Source organism: Anser brachyrhynchus (assembly GCF_964034855.1).
Source record: "Anser brachyrhynchus genome assembly, chromosome: Z".
Classification (NCBI taxonomy): Eukaryota; Metazoa; Chordata; class Aves; order Anseriformes; family Anatidae; genus Anser; species Anser brachyrhynchus.
In genome coordinates, this window is record NC_137697.1 from 11,987,473 (window position 1) to 12,008,101 (window position 20,629).

Sequence of the window (20,629 nt, forward strand, 5' to 3'; positions counted from 1 at the left end):
GCAAAGCAGTTTGCAGCATCTTTTTCAGAACCTTATACCTGACTCATTAGGTTATGATAGGTACCAAAACATACTTACATTTGCTATGGTAACAACAAAGGTTAGGAACTTCATACAATTCTGCTTAATTTTAGAAAGGGCATTATGTAACAGTTATTAAAATTGTTAAAAAGTTTGTTAAAAGAAACTAAAAGTTGGTTCATATGTGCTGGTTGAAGATTACAGATGGAGAGCGAAGTTAAGTAAAACACATAGGCAAATACCAAGTAATGTATCCGTTACCTCTTAGAACTTGGCTCGTACAGTTGTAATAGGAAAATGTAAGCTCAGTATTTGGCAGTGATTAAAAAAACATGTTAATTTTCAGAATTATTAGGAAAGGAATAATTCATATTATTATAGTAATAGTATGCTAGGTGCAGACTTGGTGCTTCAATCTCTGAAAGGATGTAGCAGAGTTCAGAAAAAAAATAGGAAATGGCAGAAAGGATGATCATGGGGGAAAGGTGGCTTCCATGCAAGAACAATCTAGTAGAATAGGACTCTCTACCCTCAAAAACGACAATTTAACAATGTTGTCTTAGAAGGCCACACAATCATGACTGGCATGTGAAGACTGAGTTAGAATTGACTGTACTATTGCTTTTTTTTTTTTTTAAAAAAAAAAAAAGGCCATCAAATCCTAATAAACTGTGCGAGCCACATTCAAACCCAAGAAAAATAGGTAGTTTCTCATGCAGCAGGGTACAGGTCTCTGCTCCTTGCCAAATGATGTGGTTGCAGAAAGAATACATAGATTCAAAAGGAGAGTAAATAATAACAATAACAATAACAAATTAGTTGGAAGAGATTTCTATTTAGGATTACTTAATAGACAAATCACATCAGTCTCAGAGTATCCCTTGAACTGAAAATAGCTGGAGTCTAGAAGAGCTATCAAAGGAAATACCACACTGACGCTGTTCTTGCTCTGGGATTTCACTTAAAAGCACTACTGGGGAGGCTGGTGGCTTAGACAAACCCCAGAGCTCATCTAGTTTGGATTTTCTTATGCTCTTTTCTTAGATGAAACTGCTTATGTTTTTTATTTTTATAATTCCAAGTTACATTTTGGAAGGGAATTCTCTTAGCTGTATGCGTTCGTTCTCTTTCTTTCTTTTTCTTTCTTTTTCTTTCCTTCTTCCTTCCTTCCTTCCTTCCTTCCTTCCTTCCTTCCTTCCTTCCTTCCTTCCTTCCTTCCTTCCTTCCTTCCTTCCTTCCTTCCTTCCTTCCTTCCTTCCTTCCTTCCTTCCTTCCTTCCTTCCTTCCTTCTTCCTTCCTTCCTTCCTTCCTTCCTTCCTTTCTTCCTTTCTCTTTCTTTCTTTCTTTTTTCGTTCTTTTGTTCTTTCATTCTTTTCTTTCTTTCTTTCTTTTCTTTCTTTCTTTCTTTCTTTCTTTCTTTCTTTCTTTCTTTCTTTCTTTCTTTCTTTCTTTCTTTCTTTCTTTCTTTCTTTCTTTCTTTCTTTCTTTCTTTCTTTCTTTCTTTCTTTCTTTCTTTCTTTCTTTCTTTCTTTCTTTCTTTCTTTCTTTCTTTCTTTCTTTCTTTCTTTCTTTCTTTCTTTCTTTCTTTCTTTCTTTCTTTCTTTCTTTCTTTCTTTCTTTCTTTCTTTCTTTCTTTCTTTCTTTCTTTCTTTCTTTCTTCTTTCTTTCTTTCTTTCTTTCTTTCTTTCTTTCTTTCTTTCTTTCTTTCTTTCTTTCTTTCTTTCTTTCTTTTTCTTTCTTTCTTTTTCTTTCTCTTTCCTTCTTTCCTTTCCTTCTTTCTTTCCTTCTTTCCTTCTTTCTTTCTCTCTCTCTCTTTCTCTCCCTCTCTTTCTTTTTCTCTCTCTCTTTCTTTCTCTTTCTATCTTTCTCTCTTCTTCTCCTTCTCTCTCTGTCTCTCTTCCTCTCTTTTTGTCTGTACCATCTGTTGTTGCTCTTGTAATGACAAGGGCCTTACAATTTCAGATTTTCAAGCATGTATCTGAGTTTAACAATGTGAACTTTAGGAAAATTCACATCTCTATCTGCTGAGGAACCAGAGCCAATATGTATATAAGGGAAGCATGCTAATTGATACCATTTGCTAATTATTTACTACCTCAAGAAATGAGGAAATTAGACAGTTTGTAAATGTGTGGAAAGGTGGAAATTGTAAATGTGTATTGTAATTGTAAATATATAAAAAGTGGAGCTTATCTTGCAAGGCAACATCTGTTTGAAGAAGTAGCTATTTTTTTCTAAGCTAGTTAGTTTTTTTTCTATAATGAGAGTATCTCGGGGGGTGCGGGATAGGTGCAGAGGGAGCTTGATGATTAGCTCAGATGTGATGCAGAACTTGTACAGAGCTACAGATAGGTTATATGAATCCAACCCTGTGTGACCTGGCAGAAGCAAATTAAAATTTTCCACCTCTACAGGAAATGTAACTGCCAGGAGTCTCCTGACTATGATTCCCCAGAAGGCTGGACAGCTACCATCAGATAACTCTACCTGTGAAGAAGGGTGCTTCTTCAGTGCTTTCTACTGAAATTTCTGCGTTGAATGAAAACAGATCTTTAATTCTTTACTCAGAGAGCACCTTTCCTTATGAGCAGCTAATAGCACACTACATACAACAATGCATGGTTAAAACAGTTAGAGTTTGTATAGGTGAGAACAATTACATTACCATGGGTCTAGTATACCAAAATAGTGTAGCTAACTTAATCAGAGTGAAGATAATTTCTAACAAATGTCTAACTTAGTTCCTTTTCATTGAAGCGAATCTCTGTTCATATAAGCTTTAAACAGTACAGCTCAGCTTCCACTTGGTTTATCAATCACTTTACTCAGATATGAAACACTTGGAGAGCTTTGGAAAATTCAGAAATGTTCAGGATCCTTTTCTTGCTTTTAGTATGAAGCCCTAGTTAATTCCCCACAATAATTCTTCTCCTGTGAAGAAAGGCTGAGTGATCTGATGATGTTCGGCCTAGAGAAGAGAAGGTTCCAGGGAGACCTCACCACGACTTTTCAGCACATAAAGGGCTCTTATAAAAAAGATCAAGAAAGACCCTTTACTTGAGCAGATAATGATAGGACAAGGGGGGATCACAGAATCACAGAATCATCTAGTTTGGAAGAGACCTCCAAGATCACCTAGTCCAACCTCTGACCTAACACTAACAAGTCCTCCACTAAACCATATCACTTAAACAAAAAGAGGGTAGATTTAGACTAGACATTAGGAGGAAATTCTTCACTGTAGAAGGGTGGCGAGGCACTGGAACAGGTTGCCCAGGGAAGTTGTGGATGTCCCTTCCCTAGAGGTGTTCTAGGCCAGGCTGGATGTGGCCTTGGCCAACGTGATCTAGTGGGTGGCATCCCTTCGTATGATCTTTAAGGTCTCTTCCAACCCAAGCTATTCTATGATTCTATGAGATTTTATGATTCTGCAAACATGACTCTATTTGCTGCTACCCAAAAAAGTCCACCACTCATCCATATACACGAAAACATTTCTTAGCTTTTCATTATTCTACTCATCAAATTTGCTACAAATACTCCGTATAAAGTTGTCAGAAGTTGAGTCAAATGAACACCCATCCTTTTTTTGCCAAAAAAAAATCTTACATTTACTATAAGCAAATACAACCTTATTAGTGGTATTTATCATGTAAGAATTACTTTTACACCAGATTTGTATTCCTAATTGTATACCCTTTAGCTACTTTTTAATAGTTGAATGATGAAATTTATATCTTGCATAACTATTTTTCTGCTAAAAAAAAGAAAAAGTCAGACTTGTTTTCAGAACATGGACTGAAAAAAGGTCATTACCCTTAAAGAAAGCTTAACTGTAAAAAATTTCATCCCGTACGTTAAACTTGAATGGTTGAAAACAAGGGAAATTGAAAGCACTGCAACTTTTTCATTGCTTTTGATAATTTTCATGCTATAGCTATGCAGTATTTTGTGTGGTTTCTCTTCTGGTTACTGTAAGTGAGGAAATAAGGGTTTTAGTTGAATGTCTTCATAAGAAGCTACTTCCATCATGCTAAGTATGCCCTGTGGAGATTCCAAATATTTAATTCTTACCCCATACTAAACTCAAAGTATAATAAAATGCAGAATTCATTAAAAAAATTAAGAAATGCAGCAAAGATTTGTTCTTGCAATAATGCAACTAGGGTATCTCTGTTATAACCTGGATGTTATAGTTTTGTGCTGTTATCATGATGAAAGATGGTATATTCTGTCCAACTAGGGAAAAAAAAAAAAAAAAGAAAAGAAAAAAAAAGTGCTCTGACCTTAAAAGGGTCTAATTTATTATCCATTAGTAACACCAAAAAGTCACTACCTGCATTACAAAACTATGCATACTGAAGAGGTAACTAAAATAGAATTTGAAACTGCTCAACTAAGCAAACATCCAAGTGGTGTTTTCAGGGCACAGTGCAGAAGTTGCTGCCAAAATTCAGACAGATTCATTGGGTTCATTGGGAAATCTGTTCCCTAACTGTAACCATCCAGTTCTTTTTTTTTCTTTCTTTTTTTTTTTTTTTTCTTCCTCATCTCAGTTTAAGAGCATCTTAACAAAAGACTCTTCTTCACAGAATGAAGTAGAACATCTTTCCCTTCTCTGGTGTCTGTCAGTGGTTTTGCGTGCACAGCTAACTTGTTAGTAAGTAGGAGGGCAAGAAAAGCCTTTCATCCAAGACCATTCTAGTCCAGTGTCTTAAAGAATGGCAGAAGACCATGAGTTTCTCTCAACAATTAAAGAATAAAATTTTACTCTTTGTGTTGGTGTAATATAAAGTTCATTCTTCTGGTCCTTGAGTACATAGATGGTCAAATCAGATTAATTTTTATAGAACAGTATTAGAAACAGCATTTTAACACAGAAACTGCAAAGACGTGAAAGTTTTCCATACCAAGAAAAAACATTTCAATACTTAAATCTTACCTCCCTAAGGGGATCATTGAGCTCATTGAGAATGTTTTCTTCATCAAAGATCTTGCCTTGGTAGCGGTGCTCATAGTAATCATGGATCTTCTGGCGCATTTCAGCAGGTAACTTGTGGAATGACATGTACTGTTCCACTTGTTTATACTGTCAGGAGAAGAAAACAATAGGAATTAGCAATCTCCACAGCTTTTTACTCTGTCAGGAACCTAAAAAATGAAAACTCATTCATGTATCCACTTACATTTTATATACTTTTATAAAGATTCCATTTGCCAGAGGACCCTAACACAAAAATTAGTTTAGTGTTACTGCTGCTCAAGTGACAGCACAACTGCTGAAAATAATGGAAACTGCCTTTAGTCATGATGTTAATATCCATATTAATATATAAGTTTTTGTAGTGGTTTAACGGCCAACAACTAAGTACCACACAGCCATTAGCTCACCCTCCTCCTTCCCTCTGTGGGATGGGGAAGAAAGTAAAAATAAATAAATTAAAAAGAAAGAAAGAAAGAAAGAAAGAAAGAAAGAAAGAAAGAAAGAAAGAAAGAAAGAAAGAAAGAAAGAAAGAAAGCTTGTGGGTTGAGATAGAGACAGTTTATTAGGAAAGAAAAGAGGGGAAAATAATAATAATAATAATGATAATAGCATTACTGGTAATGTGTACAAAACAAGTGATGCACAATGAAATTGCTCACCACCTGCTGCCAATGCCCAGCTCCTGCTAGGGAGCAGCCAGTCTCCCTACCCCAGCCAGTCATCCCATATTAATTGTTCAGCATGATGTCATATGGTATGGAACATCTCTTTGGCCAGTTCGGGTCAGCTGTCCTAGTTCTGTCCCCTCCCAGCTCTTGCTGTACCCCCAGTCTTCTCACTGGCAGGACAGAGTGAGAAGCTGAAAAGTCCTTGGCTTAGTGTAAACACTGCTCGGCTACAATTAAAACATCAGCGTGTTATCAACATTATTCTCATCCTACCATACCAGCTACTAGGAGGAAAATTAAGTCTATCCTAGCCAAAACCAGGACAGTTTTAGAATACAAACTCTCACACTTGTCTTGCGTTCCCTAAATTACCAGCTGTACAGTTGTGAAACTGCACCACCATCATTTCTAGCTCAGTCCATGCAGCAGACAGGGAAAGTGTAGTGTCTGTCTAATTCTCTAGTGTTACATTCAGAGACAGCTTAAAGTTTGAAATTTCAGAAACTGGATATGCTGCATTAATACACTACATATTAATGCTGTGTATGGTTATAAAGTGATTAAAGAAAAAAAAAATCTGTAAAGAGAATAAAGTAAAAGTATTGCTCAGGAGGAAGGAAGAGAAGAGACAGAGATGCTAGTATCCGGGAGACTAAGGGGACCTGACTTGATTTACCTTGTGTGCTAGGTTTCGTTGCTTTTACTAGTCCTCTGCCCTGTCTCCTGCTTTGTTTGAATCATAAAATCATAAAATGGCTTGGGTTGGAAGGGACTTTAAAGATCATCTAACACCAGTGCCCCTGCCATAGGCAGAGATGCCACCCACTAGATCATGTTGGCCAAGGCCACATCCAGCTTGGCCTTGAACACCTCCAGGGATGGGGCATCCACAACTTCTCTGGGCAAACATTTCCTCCTAATGTCTAGTCTAAATCTATCCTCTTTTAGTTTAAGATCATCCACCCTTGTCCTATCATTATCTACTTGAGTAAAGGGTCCTTCTCGATCTGTTTTATAAGAGCCCTTTACGTGTTGAAAGGTCACAGTGAGGTCTCCCCAGAACCTTCTCTTCTCTAGGCTGAATATCATCAGGTCGCTCAGCCTTTCTTCATAGGAGCTCCAGCCCTCTGATCATCCTCATGGCCCTCCTCTGGACTCGCTGTAAAGGGGCCACATCATTCCTGTACTGAGGGCCCCAAACCTGGATGCAGCACTCCAGGTGGAGTTTCACAAGGGCAGAGGAGGGCCACAATCACCTCCTTCCACCTGCTGGTCACTTCTTTTTTGATGCAGCCCAGGATGCAGCTGGCCTTCTGGGCTGCAAGTGCCCACTGCTGGCTCATGTCAAGCCTGCCATCCTTCAGAACCCCAAAATCCTTCTCCAAAGGGCTGCTCTCAATGAGGTCTTCTCCCAGTCCATACTTCTGTCTGGGATTGCCCCAACCCAGGTGCTGTACTTTGCACTTGGACTTATTGAACTTCATGTGGTTCTCATGGGCCCACTTTTCCAGCCTGTCCAGGTCCCTTTCAATGGCATCTCTTCCTTCTTTGGTATCCACTGCACTACTCGGCATCAGAAAATTTTCTGAGGGTGCACTCAATCCTATTGTCTATGTCAATCCCATTTTCTATGTCATTTGTGAAGTTATTGAAAAGCACCAGTCCCAAGAAGGAACCCTGAGGGACACCACTTGTCACTGGCCTCCACCTAGACATAGAACTTTTGACCACCACTCTCTGGGTGCTGCCACCAAGCCAATTCCTTATCCACCGGATGGTCCACCCTTCAAATCCATATCTTTCCAATTCAGAGATTAGAATATCATGTGGGACCATTTGCTTTCCTTCTTCAAAATCTCTTTTGAATAGCACAGTTTGCAGTAAAGAAAGTCCCAGAGCTAACATATTCAGAGTTGTACTATACAAAGCTGTATGATGTATCTGAGACCCACAAAACAGAGAAACTGTGTAAACCACAAATGGAAAAGTACGTCCTCTCCAATATGTTTGGCTATCAGATCACCATCCGTGGCACAGCTGAAGAGGATAAGACACTGAGACACAGAAGGAGAAAACCCCTCCCAGACTTACAGGTGAGTTAAAACTTGGCAGAAACTTTATTTCCTTAAGTATACAATCTTCTTCTTCTTTTATTTTATTTTTTAATTCATCTTTTCATTCTTAATTTGGCAATTTTAACCATTTTCAATGAAATAGTCAATGAAGACTCAATTAGGACCAGCATCTCTGTATACCAATTAAATGAATCTACAATGTACATGCGCTCCTTATGAACTATAGCAATAACTTGCGTAATTGAACACTGTTGTCTCTGCTGGATTTGAAATTTCTTTTTTTTTTCTTTTTTTTCTTTTTTTTTCCAAAGTAGCAAAAGATTAGATGGAGTCACATGTACAACACACATTTCCTAAATAAGAAGAAAGTTACTTTGCATGAAAATATTTAACAATGTATGATGAATACGCAAGTCTGAAGTAACCTCTGTACATCTCGTTTGCACCTCTGAAGCAAGAATTCTTCCCCCCATCCTTCAAAATGAGGTTTAAATTTGCATGCTCATCAGTGTTTTCTGCAATGATAAGGAAAAATTTATCCATGTATTCTGGGTATGAATCAGAGTTCTGGGACACTGGAAGACAGTCATGTCCTGACATAAACAAGGTATTGCTAATAAAATTATCCTACTAATCAGTTGCAGCCATTTTAGGCATGGATTTATTGGGAGAGAAGGGAGATGAGATCACCCAATGCTCTGTGTGTCTCACTGAGGGCTGCTGTGTTGGCTTTTCTGCATTTTCTCCAAAGCCAGAGAGGAGGCTGCACTGTCCAGCCCTCTATCACTGTGGCCTCAAACAAGAAGAATATGTAATGCGTCATAACACATAGATAGGGAAAGGAATTCACCATACTCCATAGCACAGGGCTGCACTCCTCTACCCAGTCTTATTTTCATTCTAACATACTTGAGCAACGTTAATAAAGAATAATCTTTGCTAATCAAAAATGTAAATTCATTTCAGATATGCAGGGTATAACATAAGAGAGTTGCGAAGGACATTTGTATCAGAATAACCTTGAAGAAGAGAATATTTACGCTAAAAACAATTTGCTTTGCCAGCAATTTATACTGCTCCCTGTCATTAGTGCTGTTATTTGAACAGGTCCTTTCTCCCATGCAAACTAGTTCTTTTCTCTACCAGAAATTATGCTTACACATGAGAATTTTAGGGGAAAAGAAAAAATAAAACTAGTAGGAATGTAGTTCTTATCACTACGTTCTCTTAAAATGTTTCCAATGGAATAACTCCCTGCGTAATAGGGACATCTGCATATTAGAAACATTTACTCTTAGTATCTACAATTAGAAATTTAAAGTCTCACAGAGATATTTAACCATCTAAAACTTTTCTTTCTCTGTCAAAAAATCTGATCCTGTGAGCGCACAGTATATTATCACTCTGTAACAAACCTTTTTCTAATCTTTTTATGTGTGTTATTCTGCATCATTCATGCTACTACTCCTCCCTTCTTGACATTCTATCCTGGTATTCACATGAAGTGATCCATCAAAACATTTAACTTATTCCTTTCTTCAGCAAGTTATATCTTTCATTAAATCATGATTGCTTTTTTTGTTTGTTTGTTTGTTTAATTAATTTATTTTTTATTTCTATAATATTGTTCCTGGTCAGGAAAGCACATTCATTTTTAGTTCTTCCTGCTATAAGTTATTGGCAATATTGCGGGTTTGCAAGATTAGTTGTCACTGTAGCTTGTCACATTTTATTTGTAAAAATATGTGCTTAAATGAAGATACAAAGAGAAAGCAAAAATAATATGGTTGTTTTCTGAAAAAAATTAAAAAAAATAATAAAAAAAATTGGTCCAAGTTAGTTTTGAAGAAGTTTCTCTTTGGGTACCACAGATATCAATATTGATTAGAAATGTAGGCACTTTGACTTTTAAGCATTTATTTATTTATTTATACTCATGAGAACAACCCAGATCACATCAAGATAATTTAATTATTTGAATAATATCAAAAAAAGTTTTAAAAATTCATATTAGGACTGTGAATTCCTTGAATAAATATGTATATTGATTAGCTTCTCATGGTTTGTCTAAGTGGGATTTCACATCTAAAGTAGTACAAAATTGTCAGTGACGTTAAACTTTGTCAAAATTTTGTATTTGTATTGCATTTTAAAGAGCTTTAGCTGACGCTGACCCCGAATAATCCATTCCATCTGACACCTAAATCATCCTGTTTATGAGTGGAATAATTTCTCTGTAATGATTCTTTGAATCACACTGCATTTCTTTCCTTCTAGATTGAAAATTTTGGTTGGCTTGTTTGTTTGTTTTAATTTGGTTTATACAGGAAAAAAAAAAAAAAAAAAAAAAAAGCACCTCAGGTGCTTTTCTTACAACTGTGTGAAATAAATTTTAGAGCCACAGCAAGTTCCTTCAAACCTGACTATATTTTTTTTTTTGGGGGTTGTTCTTATGCCACACAACAACCACTGACTACATTAAATATAGAAATGACTGTGTTAAAACTCGGTCCTTGAATCTCAAATTGCCTGACATGCTGACACGGAGGAGCCTGACATGGACTACATTTTCAAGGGAAGATGATTTAGTAAGGGATTACCCATGTGTGCATTTGTCCAGCAGACTCTTCTTCACAATCTTTCTATTGGGATGTCAGACAAAAACACAGTGACAAACTATCTCTCATTCCAGGGGAGAGAAACAATAGAAATCCAGGCTCTTCACCAGAGCCTGTGCTGGATGAAGACAAGGAAAGACAAAAGAAAGCTCAGATAAAACTTTTAAGATTAGACCATCATCGTTTTGTATTGTGTTGCGATACCCAACTATGAATTTATTTTCATAAACGCTAAACATGGTACAGTTGACTTCAATATGGTTTCTTGAAATCAAATGTTCCAGACTGCTTTAGGAAACCTGTTAATGCATAATGATGTAATTGACTGCTATAAAGGAGAAGATCGCAACCTTTCTGTCTTCTCCATAACAGTTGGCTTATCTGAATTATGGAGATCACAAACCTTACATATCCTACTTTAGGTAATTTTAAATGATTTTGTTATCCATACGAATACTTTTCAAGTACCACCTCTTAAGAGCACAGGAGTAGGCAATTCCTAAATGTCATAAGTCAAGCAGGTGAGGAAGGCCAGCTTGGCTGAGCAGGGATCTTCTTCTAGAGTTCAGGTGGAAAAAGACAGTGTATGGACACATGAAGTGAGGTCAGGAAGCACTGGTGGACTACAAGAGAAGATGCTTGCCACAGGAGGGAGATAATTCATGGAACAAAAATTCAACTAGAGTTGAAACTGGCTAGTACTGTGGGTGACAATAAAAAGGGTTTTTAAAATATGTTAACAGTGAAAGAAGGACCAAAGATAACATTGGACTGTTACTCGATGAGGATGGTCATATCACTGACAGGAGACTTTTAATGCTTTCTTGCCTCTGTCTTTGACACCCATGATGTGTCCTGGGGAGAGGGCAAGATGTATGAGAAGTGGCTGAGGTCCCTTGGTTTGTTCAGCCCAGAGCAGAGCAGGCTGAGGGGAGGCCTCATGGTGGCCTGCAGCTTCCTCACAAGGGGAGCAGAGGGGCAGGCACTGAGCTCTGCTCTCTGGGGACAGCGACAGGACCTGAGGGAATGACATGGAGCTGGGTCAGGCTGGGAGTTAGGGAAAGGTTCTTCACCCAGAGGGTGGTCGGGCACTAGGACAGGCTCCCCAGGGCTGTGGTCACAGCACCAAACTGCTGGAGTTCAAGAAGAGTTTGGACAATGCTCTCAGACCCATGGTCTGATTTTTGGGGGGTCCTGTGTGGAGCCGGGAGTTGGACTTGAGGATCCTTGTGGTTCCCTTCTAACGTGGGATGTTCTATGATTCTATGAAATATTTTTTCCTATCTCATTGCACTTCTGTAGTATCTTGCCTCATTAAATTCTACACTTTTTTTTTTTTGCATGTGCAAAGAATATATTGTTTTTGCACTTTAAATTTCCCCTCTCTCAAATTCCTTACATATTATCATATATGTTGAGAAAAGTAAATAGTATTTTTCAGTGTGAATGCTGTTTTTCATACGTGTTAAAACTAACTGGTCTTTTCAATACCTTACTGAATGGAAGGAATACTGTGTGTCTGACCACTCCATCCCTATCTCTTTTTAAAGATGAATATTGAATTGTTTGTCCAAAATAAGTAAATATATTAATCTGATTTATATATTACATTGCCATAATTTCAGTATTTTTTATCCCAGTGTTTTGAACTCATCTCTGAAATGAAAATGTCCATAAATGCTGCACAGTTAACAAATAAAATTGCTGGAATAGGCAAGAACAAAGTGGATTTCAAAGTTAAGTAATATTTCACAGATTTTTATACTGAAAAGCACCATCCACTAATAATTCGTTCTTGCTGTTTCAGCCATAAAAATATTCATGGGATCCTTGTACATAGCAAAACATTTGCTTCCAGCAAATTGTGAATATTATGATATATCAATCACATGAAGTTCTTAGCAGACACATTTATGCTTTCAAAATAAACCCTCCCTGTCACAGGTAAAGAGAAGCGAGGTCTTTTTAATATTGATCTGCAACTGAAGTGGCAAGAATATTTTGAACTGAAGAGAGTATCCCAATACAGGCGATATCCACATAAAAGCAGTGTAACAGAAACTTGAATATTCATCTCTCACAACGTATTTTAATATACCTATCTCAACTGGCAAGTTGAGCTTGCCAGGGCCTTTCCTTTTAGTATTTTTTAACTGATTGATCTTTTTAGCTGAAAAAATTCTCAGAGTTCTAACAATTTCTACAGCACATAATTCATTCTTACACACATTAAACCATATAGCAATATGAAATAGAATCAAAGAATCATATAATCTTAGAATGGATTGGGTCAGAAGGGACCTTAAAGATCATCTGATTCCAATCACCCTGCCATGGGTGAGGACACCTCCCACCAGGCCAGATTGCTTAAAGCCCCATCCAAAACGGTCTTCAACACTTGCAGGTATGGGGCATCCACAGCTTCTCTGTGCAACCTGTTCCAGTGCCTCACCACCATCATAAGAAAGAATTCCTTCCTTATATCTCATCTAAATATAATCTAATTTAAACTAAATAGCTTTTACAATTTAAAGACATTATTTCTTGTCCTAACACTACACTCCCTGATAAAGAATCCCTCCCCAGCTTTCCTATAGGCTCCCTTTAGGTATTGGAAGATCATTATGAAGTCTCCCTGGAGCCTCGTCTTCTCCAGGCTGAACAACCCCAACTCCCTCAGCCTGTGAGGAGAGGTGTTCCATAGGAGACATGCTCCAGCCCCTCAATCATTTTTGTGCCCCTCCTTTGGACTCACTCTAATAGGTCCATATTCTTCTTGTGCTGCAGAGCCCAGAGCTGAATGCGGTACTCACGGTGGGGTCTCACAAGAGCAGAGTAGAGCGGGAGAATCACCTCCCTTGCCCTGCTGGCCATGCTTCTTTTGATGCAGTCCAGGATATGGTAGGCCTTCTGGATTGCAAGCCCACATTGCTGGCTCATGTTGAGCTTCTCGTCAACCAACACACCCAGGTCCTTCTCCCCAGGGCTGCTCTCTACCCATTTTTCACCCCATTGTCCTGGCCCAGATGCAGGACCTTGCACTTGGCCTTGTTGAACCTCATGAGGTTCCCACAGGCCCATCTCTCAAGGCTGTCCAGGTCCCTCTGGACGGCATCCCTTCCCTCCAGCGTGTTGACCACACCATGCAGCTTGGCGTCATCAGCAAACTTGCTGAGGGTGCACTCTATATCCCTGTCACCAACAATGACGTTAAACAGTGCTGATCCCAATACTGATCCCTGAGGAACACCACTCATTACTGATCTCCAATTGGACACCGAGCCATTGACCGTAACTCTTTGAGTGTGACCAACCAGTTAATTACATGAACAGTACCAGTTGAAAACCATTGAACTAATGATATTTTCAGTGCTACATGATAATAAGTATGCAGTTACTTATATGTTACCTGGACCTGGAACTTATCTATACCTGGTCAGACCCAAACTACTTCAGTTCCTTTCAACAATAAGTGAAAATATCAGATTTTTCCACTATGTCAACACTCAACAACTACAATCACTGACTAGTTTTTCAAGTCACCTAAGTCCCCGTATCTTCACTTGAAAAATCATGGTTGAATGATACGCCTTTTGCACTTAGTGAAATGACTTTGGCCTCAGCAATTGCACCTTACTTCTCCTAGAAAACCTTCTCCAGGAAACCTATATCTACATCTGTAAAGGCCTTTTTGTTCAGGTCTCGTTGTTTTTACCAGAAATGCAGTCATGACCCTTGAAGTATGTTATTAAAATATTTTCAGAAAATTAATTTTATTTTTAAAATACTGTGTTAGATCTTGATACTAAGCAAACCACAAACAGACAGGATAGGAAAAAAAATCAAAGAAGGCTTTACTTTACTGGAGATTTATATTCAGTCAAAGCCACAGCATTACAAACTTTTCCATGAGATGTTTTGAAAAAAAAAAACAAATCAAACCAAAGCAAACAAAAAAACAAACAAAAAAAAAAACTATGTAATGATTACAATTGTAAAAGAAAATCAGAGATCATTTGTGAAATTCTTCTGCTGAATTAAGCAAGTTCTGTCCCACAATCTGAATACAATAAATTCACTGGTATTCTGAAAATTGTTTGAAAATGACTGACTGACATATAAAAGAAGGATCTAAGCAGCGTGATAACATACAGATTTAACTTACTGGAAAGGAGCAGGAAGGTGAGAGGAGGCAATTTGATAAAGATGAAGATTTTGTAAATAATGAACATCAAGTGAAGAACCATCAGAATTCTGCATGGCTTCTAAACTGCATTAGGAAAAATAGGTCCCCTGACTTAATGAATTTATTCCCTTGCCATTGCAAAACCTCACCTCATCTAGCTCCTTATATAAACAAATCAAATCATCTCAAAAACAGTTGGGCTTTCTCTCTCCATCAATTCTTTAAGAATATTGTTCCAAAAAACTCACCAATTTTATATGTTCCCCTAAATTTCGGTCTAAATGTACGCAGAGACAGTGTAAATCAATGAATGCTTAGGAGAAATTTATGCAGCAGCTCCGAAAGCTGCTGTCCCTTGGTATTTCTCCCCAGAGTGTTTATAGATGGGAATCACTTCTCTTCCCAACCTCATCCATGTAGTCTATTCTACTTTTTGCTCAGAAGTCAGCATACTAGACCTCTGCTTTTTCATCCATTCTAGCTTGAGTGCATCTTTCTCCACCTTTAATGACTAGAACTGTACATACTATTTTAGTCTCACTGATTGTACCTGTATTTCTTTGCTATCTACTGGAACACCAAAAGACTATGATGCTTTCAGATGGTTGTTTGCAGTCATTTTGTAATCAGCTTCATCACCTGGATTACCTCAAAACTGTACTGATACTGTAAAGTATGTTGACTTCTCTGTGTTACTAGTATCTGAAGCTTTACACCATTCTAAGCTTTATACTGTCATTGAGCTCACCTTGATGAGTGTTCCTTGAGGTACTATGCAAGCCTTGTGACAGCACCATTCTTTTAGGTGTTTTTCTGAAAGACTTGCTCCAGCCTGACCTTTGGAAAACTCTGTGATGGGCCCACAACTTCAATGGAAGAATGAATGGCAGCAGTACATGAAAAAGCAGAGGAAATTGTCTTAAAACAGCTTTTCTTGCAAGAGCAGGATGATGTCTATATTACCTAAAGCAAATCAGTTTTTTGTAGATTACAGGTTATGGTCTACATAGCAGGTGGCACAAAGAAGATATCCTGAAGACTTCTTACACATACTAATACTTGGATGATTTTCTTCATAAATTTTCATCTAATTCTACTTTCAAGCAATTCAAAAGACAGTGAATCTGCCTATCATCAAAACAGGACATTCAACAGAAATTTAGAATTACAAAACCTAGACTGGCCTCTTTCTGTGCTAAACAGTGTTGAAAATGCGAAATGACAACAAAGATTGGGAAGTTATTAGTTATTAGTGCAATACCTATGTTCAACTTTCTAGAAGTCAAGTGTCTAATTCAAACCAGATGGATGCTCTACATTGGGAGGGCAATAAATGAAGTTCTTTCTGAATCAACGTGAGGCAAAAAAGTTAGTATGCCAAAGCTTCACCAAATAACTACTGACAAAATGAACTAAACTACTGAGCTGTATGAGATATTAAAGATTTAATTTTAATAAAGCAACACAAATATAAAATTTCTCTTCTGTCTAACCTTTTATTATTGACTGAAGTAAAGATTCAGATGGCTGTCAGTTATCGTACCTGTCAGAGTGTATGACATTTGAAACACTGGCTCATCTTAACAGGTTTTCAAGTAAGACTAAAAAGACACAGCCAAGTATTTACATACTGTTCAAACAGCTTTTTCTTGGAAGAGTATTTCTGCAAACACACAGTTTACAGTTTTATGAAGCAATTCTACAACATTTTTTAATCCCTGTGAAAGTTCACTGGCTTTACACTTTAGGAACTCATATGTAATTCCTGTGATTTCCACAAAATATAAGCATGCATAACTGACGACACAATACATTTTCTTTGTGCTATGATGCTGCAGGTCCTTGAAAATTTAGCTGGAAGAACTGAGGAGTTTTGCCTCTCCTATTATCCTTTATTTTGCTGGACAAAAGATTGCATTTTCTACATATAGAAAATTTCATTTATTTTTCCAGTGAAGGAAAAGGTGAAAGACTTTATGAACTAGTTCATGGGGCAGCAGGACAGAATTGATTCAGAACATCTAAACACTTAACATTGTCTCAGTTTGATATTAACTTGCTTATTCATGGAGTTTTAGGCCCTTTGCTTCTACAAGAGATGTAGCAGGCAGATGACTTTTCAGGAAAAGAGAGGAGGGATCCCCAGATACAGAACATGGTATGTGCACTGGTGGTTTAGGCAAATACATTTTAATATTGCAGCTATCCAAAATGAAAAGTAAAATGATTGAAGCCAACAAGAAATTATATATATATATATTATTTTATTGTATTGTATTTTATTTTATTAGAAAAAAGAAAAGGCCACTGTTAGGAAAGTGGATAAAATTTCCTTGGAGTGTGAAGAGGTTGATCTCTTTTGTGGAAAATTTTGCTTTGTGAAAAGCCAGTTGGACGTTAAAAAACACCCTCTTCCAGCAAGCAGCATTAATACACAGCTTTAGAGATAAAGACAGCTGTATGGACACAGAGAGAACTGAAAAATAACCACAAAGAATTTGCAAAGAGACAGAGCAAGTGAGAGGCTTTGCCATATTAACTCCATGAGTGGTTTCATAGCCTCTTCCTCAAAATTATTAAATCTGAAAGCGGACTTGGAAAGCAAACAATCATAGAATTACAGAAACTATGAAATATTCAGTAAACTTCAGTTCCCAACTAAAAATGAAACACAACAAATTAACATTATGTTTTAAAATTCACTGAAATATCTGTAATGTCTACTCTACTTAGATTTGGTATTCAGTTGAACCTTAACACTCAAATTACATTGATGAAGGAATTTTAAAAAAGGCAAACTGAAGTTTCATCAGGCCAAAAATTCACAGGCAATTAATTTTTAAGCAATATATCTATATTTAATTTGTTGAGATTTCAATCTACAGCAGAAGGATAACTAAGTTCAATGAATGAGTGCACTGAATGAATATAAAGGGGAAATGCTTTTTCTCCTTATCTAAAGGGAGCAACATCGCTTTAAAAAAATCTTTCAGCTAAGTGTATTTCTTAAGATTAAAAGAAAAAGATTGGCAAAAGTCTGTGCAAAGACCATAAAAGGAAAATATGTAATTTCCACTTAACTACACTATTGTGAATATAGAAATTGAATATTTTGAATCACTTTGCTAAAATTCTTCATAAGGAGCTCGATTTAAAATCTATATGTTCTATTATAAATTACCTTTAAGATGGTATTTACAAACTATGTCAGAAAAAAATAAGTAATTTCATGTGTAATGTGGCACCTTCCCCTCCATTATGACAGCTGTCTCACTGTCACAGGAAGTAATACATTCGTTAGTTTCACTCAATCATTTCATTTGAGAAATTTGATAGTAAATTGTTTACAAACTTTTAAAATGATTTATTAACTCAGATATTCAGTTCTTCCAAGTCACTAGAGCTGAGCTGCATGAATAATCTTAGTCTGTAAAAATAAAAATGATGTCTGAAAAAAATCCTGAAAAAAATCCTGAGGCTTGATTCTCCCAGAAATCATCTGAATAACATGGGATAGTGACAGACAGCCTAGATGATAATCATAGGCTATGTGTTGTTTTCCTTTTGCAAGAACTTCTAGTCTAACGTTATAAGTGGCTTCTATGTTAAAATAATAATAAAAGGCATTAAATTATGGATTAATGGGAAATGAACGAGAAGAATTGTATAGCTTATATTTATTAATGGATATTTAAAATACTTTCAATTCAATTTTCTCTTGTCGCATTTATTCTGAGGACCTGATATTTTTCTCTCCTTTAACTCCTTAGTTTGTCACCAACTGCAAGCATTATTCCTGACACACAATGGTGTAAAGGAGACAAAACCAGTATTCCTACTTAGAAAAGATAGGGACTCCTAATTTTGGCCCATCCACTGTTTGACAGTAACAGTCCGGTCAGGTCCTATCAATACTGAGGGATACTGTTACATGCAGTTTTTCCATCTCATAGTGCAAATGATGCTATGTAATAAACCCATCTGCTGGGTCTCCAAAGTTATCTTCTTTCTGCTGTCAACAGTCATTCACCAACTGTGTGTATGCCTTGATCCACAGTTAGAGAACCAAACAATAATATTCTGGGTCTGTTGCATTGTCTCAGCTGTGCCAATGCCTCTGCCTTGAAGCTTCAGTTACCAGCAGGTAGTTTAAAGTGGAGAATGTTCACTGATCAGCTCGCTTCTATAGGAAGGGAATCATACCTTGCTAACAAGTATTCCCTGTTATTACATGATCCTCATGTTATACGAACAAAACGTTGTCTAAGCTTTTATCTGTTGTGCTTGATTGAGCACCTGAACAGCTTTTAGATTACTGGAGGGCAGATAGAAGAGAAAGGTTAAAAATGTCTTTGTAAACTGTAAAGTATTCTCGATAGGAATTCCTACAGTGTTTAAACTCAACTTCTATTCAGTCTTGCCAGCATATAAAAGTAGTACGTTAAGTAGCTGCTACTACACGCTTGCAATTTGCAGTGCTCATTCCCTTCCATATCACAACAACTTTTTTTTATTTGTATAGGAGTAGAACCATCAGATCTGTCCTAAAACTAAAAAACATCTCTTTAGGTTCCTGCTTCATATTTATTAGATGACTGCAGACAGTTTTCCTGCACTTGGCCATGGGATCTTACCTCATCTACTGTAAAATCTACCAGGAATCAATAAATATTGCTATGCCACTTTCAAGGGTAATACTAAGTTTATTGTTTGCACATTTTATGAATTCACCTTTTCATCCTAGCTTTGTCTGGGATTATTAGGTGAATATTAAAACCTGAGACAGAAGAAAAGTAAGAAAGCTTCTGAATGTTGAAATATCTCCATGTTTCAATTGGGGACAAGTCTCAGATCCCTGTCTATCTTTTTTTCCTCCAACAAAATTTGCAGAAGTAATGACTTGCATTTCATAAACATCTCCCATTTCTCTTTAGACTACAATTGCAGTTTTTTTCATGAGCAAAGTGAAATTTAGATTTGTCTGTCAAGGCACAGAAGGAATGTCTCTAACAGAACACTAGGTAAAATCTAAAGTTAGCACTAACCTCAATAGTCACTTCCATGATGATTATCTGTGATAATAACTACAAATACCAAAAAATAAGTAAGCACAGATGATCTGTAAAATGGTTTCTCAAGTGATCAGGAATCTGATCATATTCAGAAAAATACCAAACAGTGATGCTGGTGCTGCAAATCAACTATTACTTATATTTTGGTACAAGCAAAGTAATAAGCTTACCCATCCATCACAGTCACTTGAATGGCTGAAATCACAAAGAAGCTAGAGTTATTTCTATCTTCTGCTTTCCACACTGCTACTCTGGTTAGCATACAGATATTTTCACAGAAAACACACACAGACACACACACACAGACACAGACACACACACAAAACAAAGCAAAAAAACGACAACCTAGTTTATAGTCAATGGTAGATCAAACTAAAAATTAACTTTCCTTGCTGAAGGGTGTGATAGGTTCACTTTTATAATTCTTTAACATTGGTGGGAACCAAAGTGATTTTGTTTAGGCTAAAAAACTATCATCTATTTACTATCTGTTTGTCACTAATTACCCCCCAAAGGGAATTGTTGCTTGCAAGAATGCTTTAAGCTGTCATTTTACTTACATGCAGAAATTAAACATTTCCTCTCAATTGCCACAAAACAAAGAATCTCTTATTATTGTTCTTTTCAATTAGTTTAATTGAGATTTATAGTGAATTTTCTGAAGAGGTTTTGTTTCCTTACTCTGTTCATTATCTTGTGCAAATCTATGTTTTCCTATTTTAAAAGGGGGAGGGAAGGATCATGAAAACCAAGCTCAGTTCCTCTCTTCACAGAGGCAATGACAGAACTCTGATTTGATGAAACAACTATCAAAGCCCTGAGGAATGAAAAGAAAAGCATCCCTTCTCTATGCTACTACAGGTGAAACTGTATCAAATCTAAAGCAGGATGATTTTCTTTTTTAATGAGAAAAATACTGTACAGATGACAGCTTATTTCAAAATATCAGGTATGCCATAATGGTCTCCTCCAAAGCTGCCAGTTCTGAAGTGAAATGTAATACCT

At 36.9% G+C, this 20,629-nt stretch overlaps 1 protein-coding gene across 2 annotated transcripts in view; it reads right to left on the minus strand.

The window, feature by feature from the left end:
• HCN1 (hyperpolarization activated cyclic nucleotide gated potassium channel 1) overlaps positions 1 to 20,629 on the minus strand; it is a 205,417-nt gene that overhangs the window by 35,865 nt on the left and 148,923 nt on the right. For both annotated transcript variants that reach the window (XM_080573171.1, XM_080573170.1), the window contains one exon: positions 4,964 to 5,110. In XM_080573171.1, the coding sequence (XP_080429297.1) occupies positions 4,964 to 5,110 (147 nt within the window). The remainder of the gene's footprint in view (positions 1 to 4,963; positions 5,111 to 20,629) is intronic.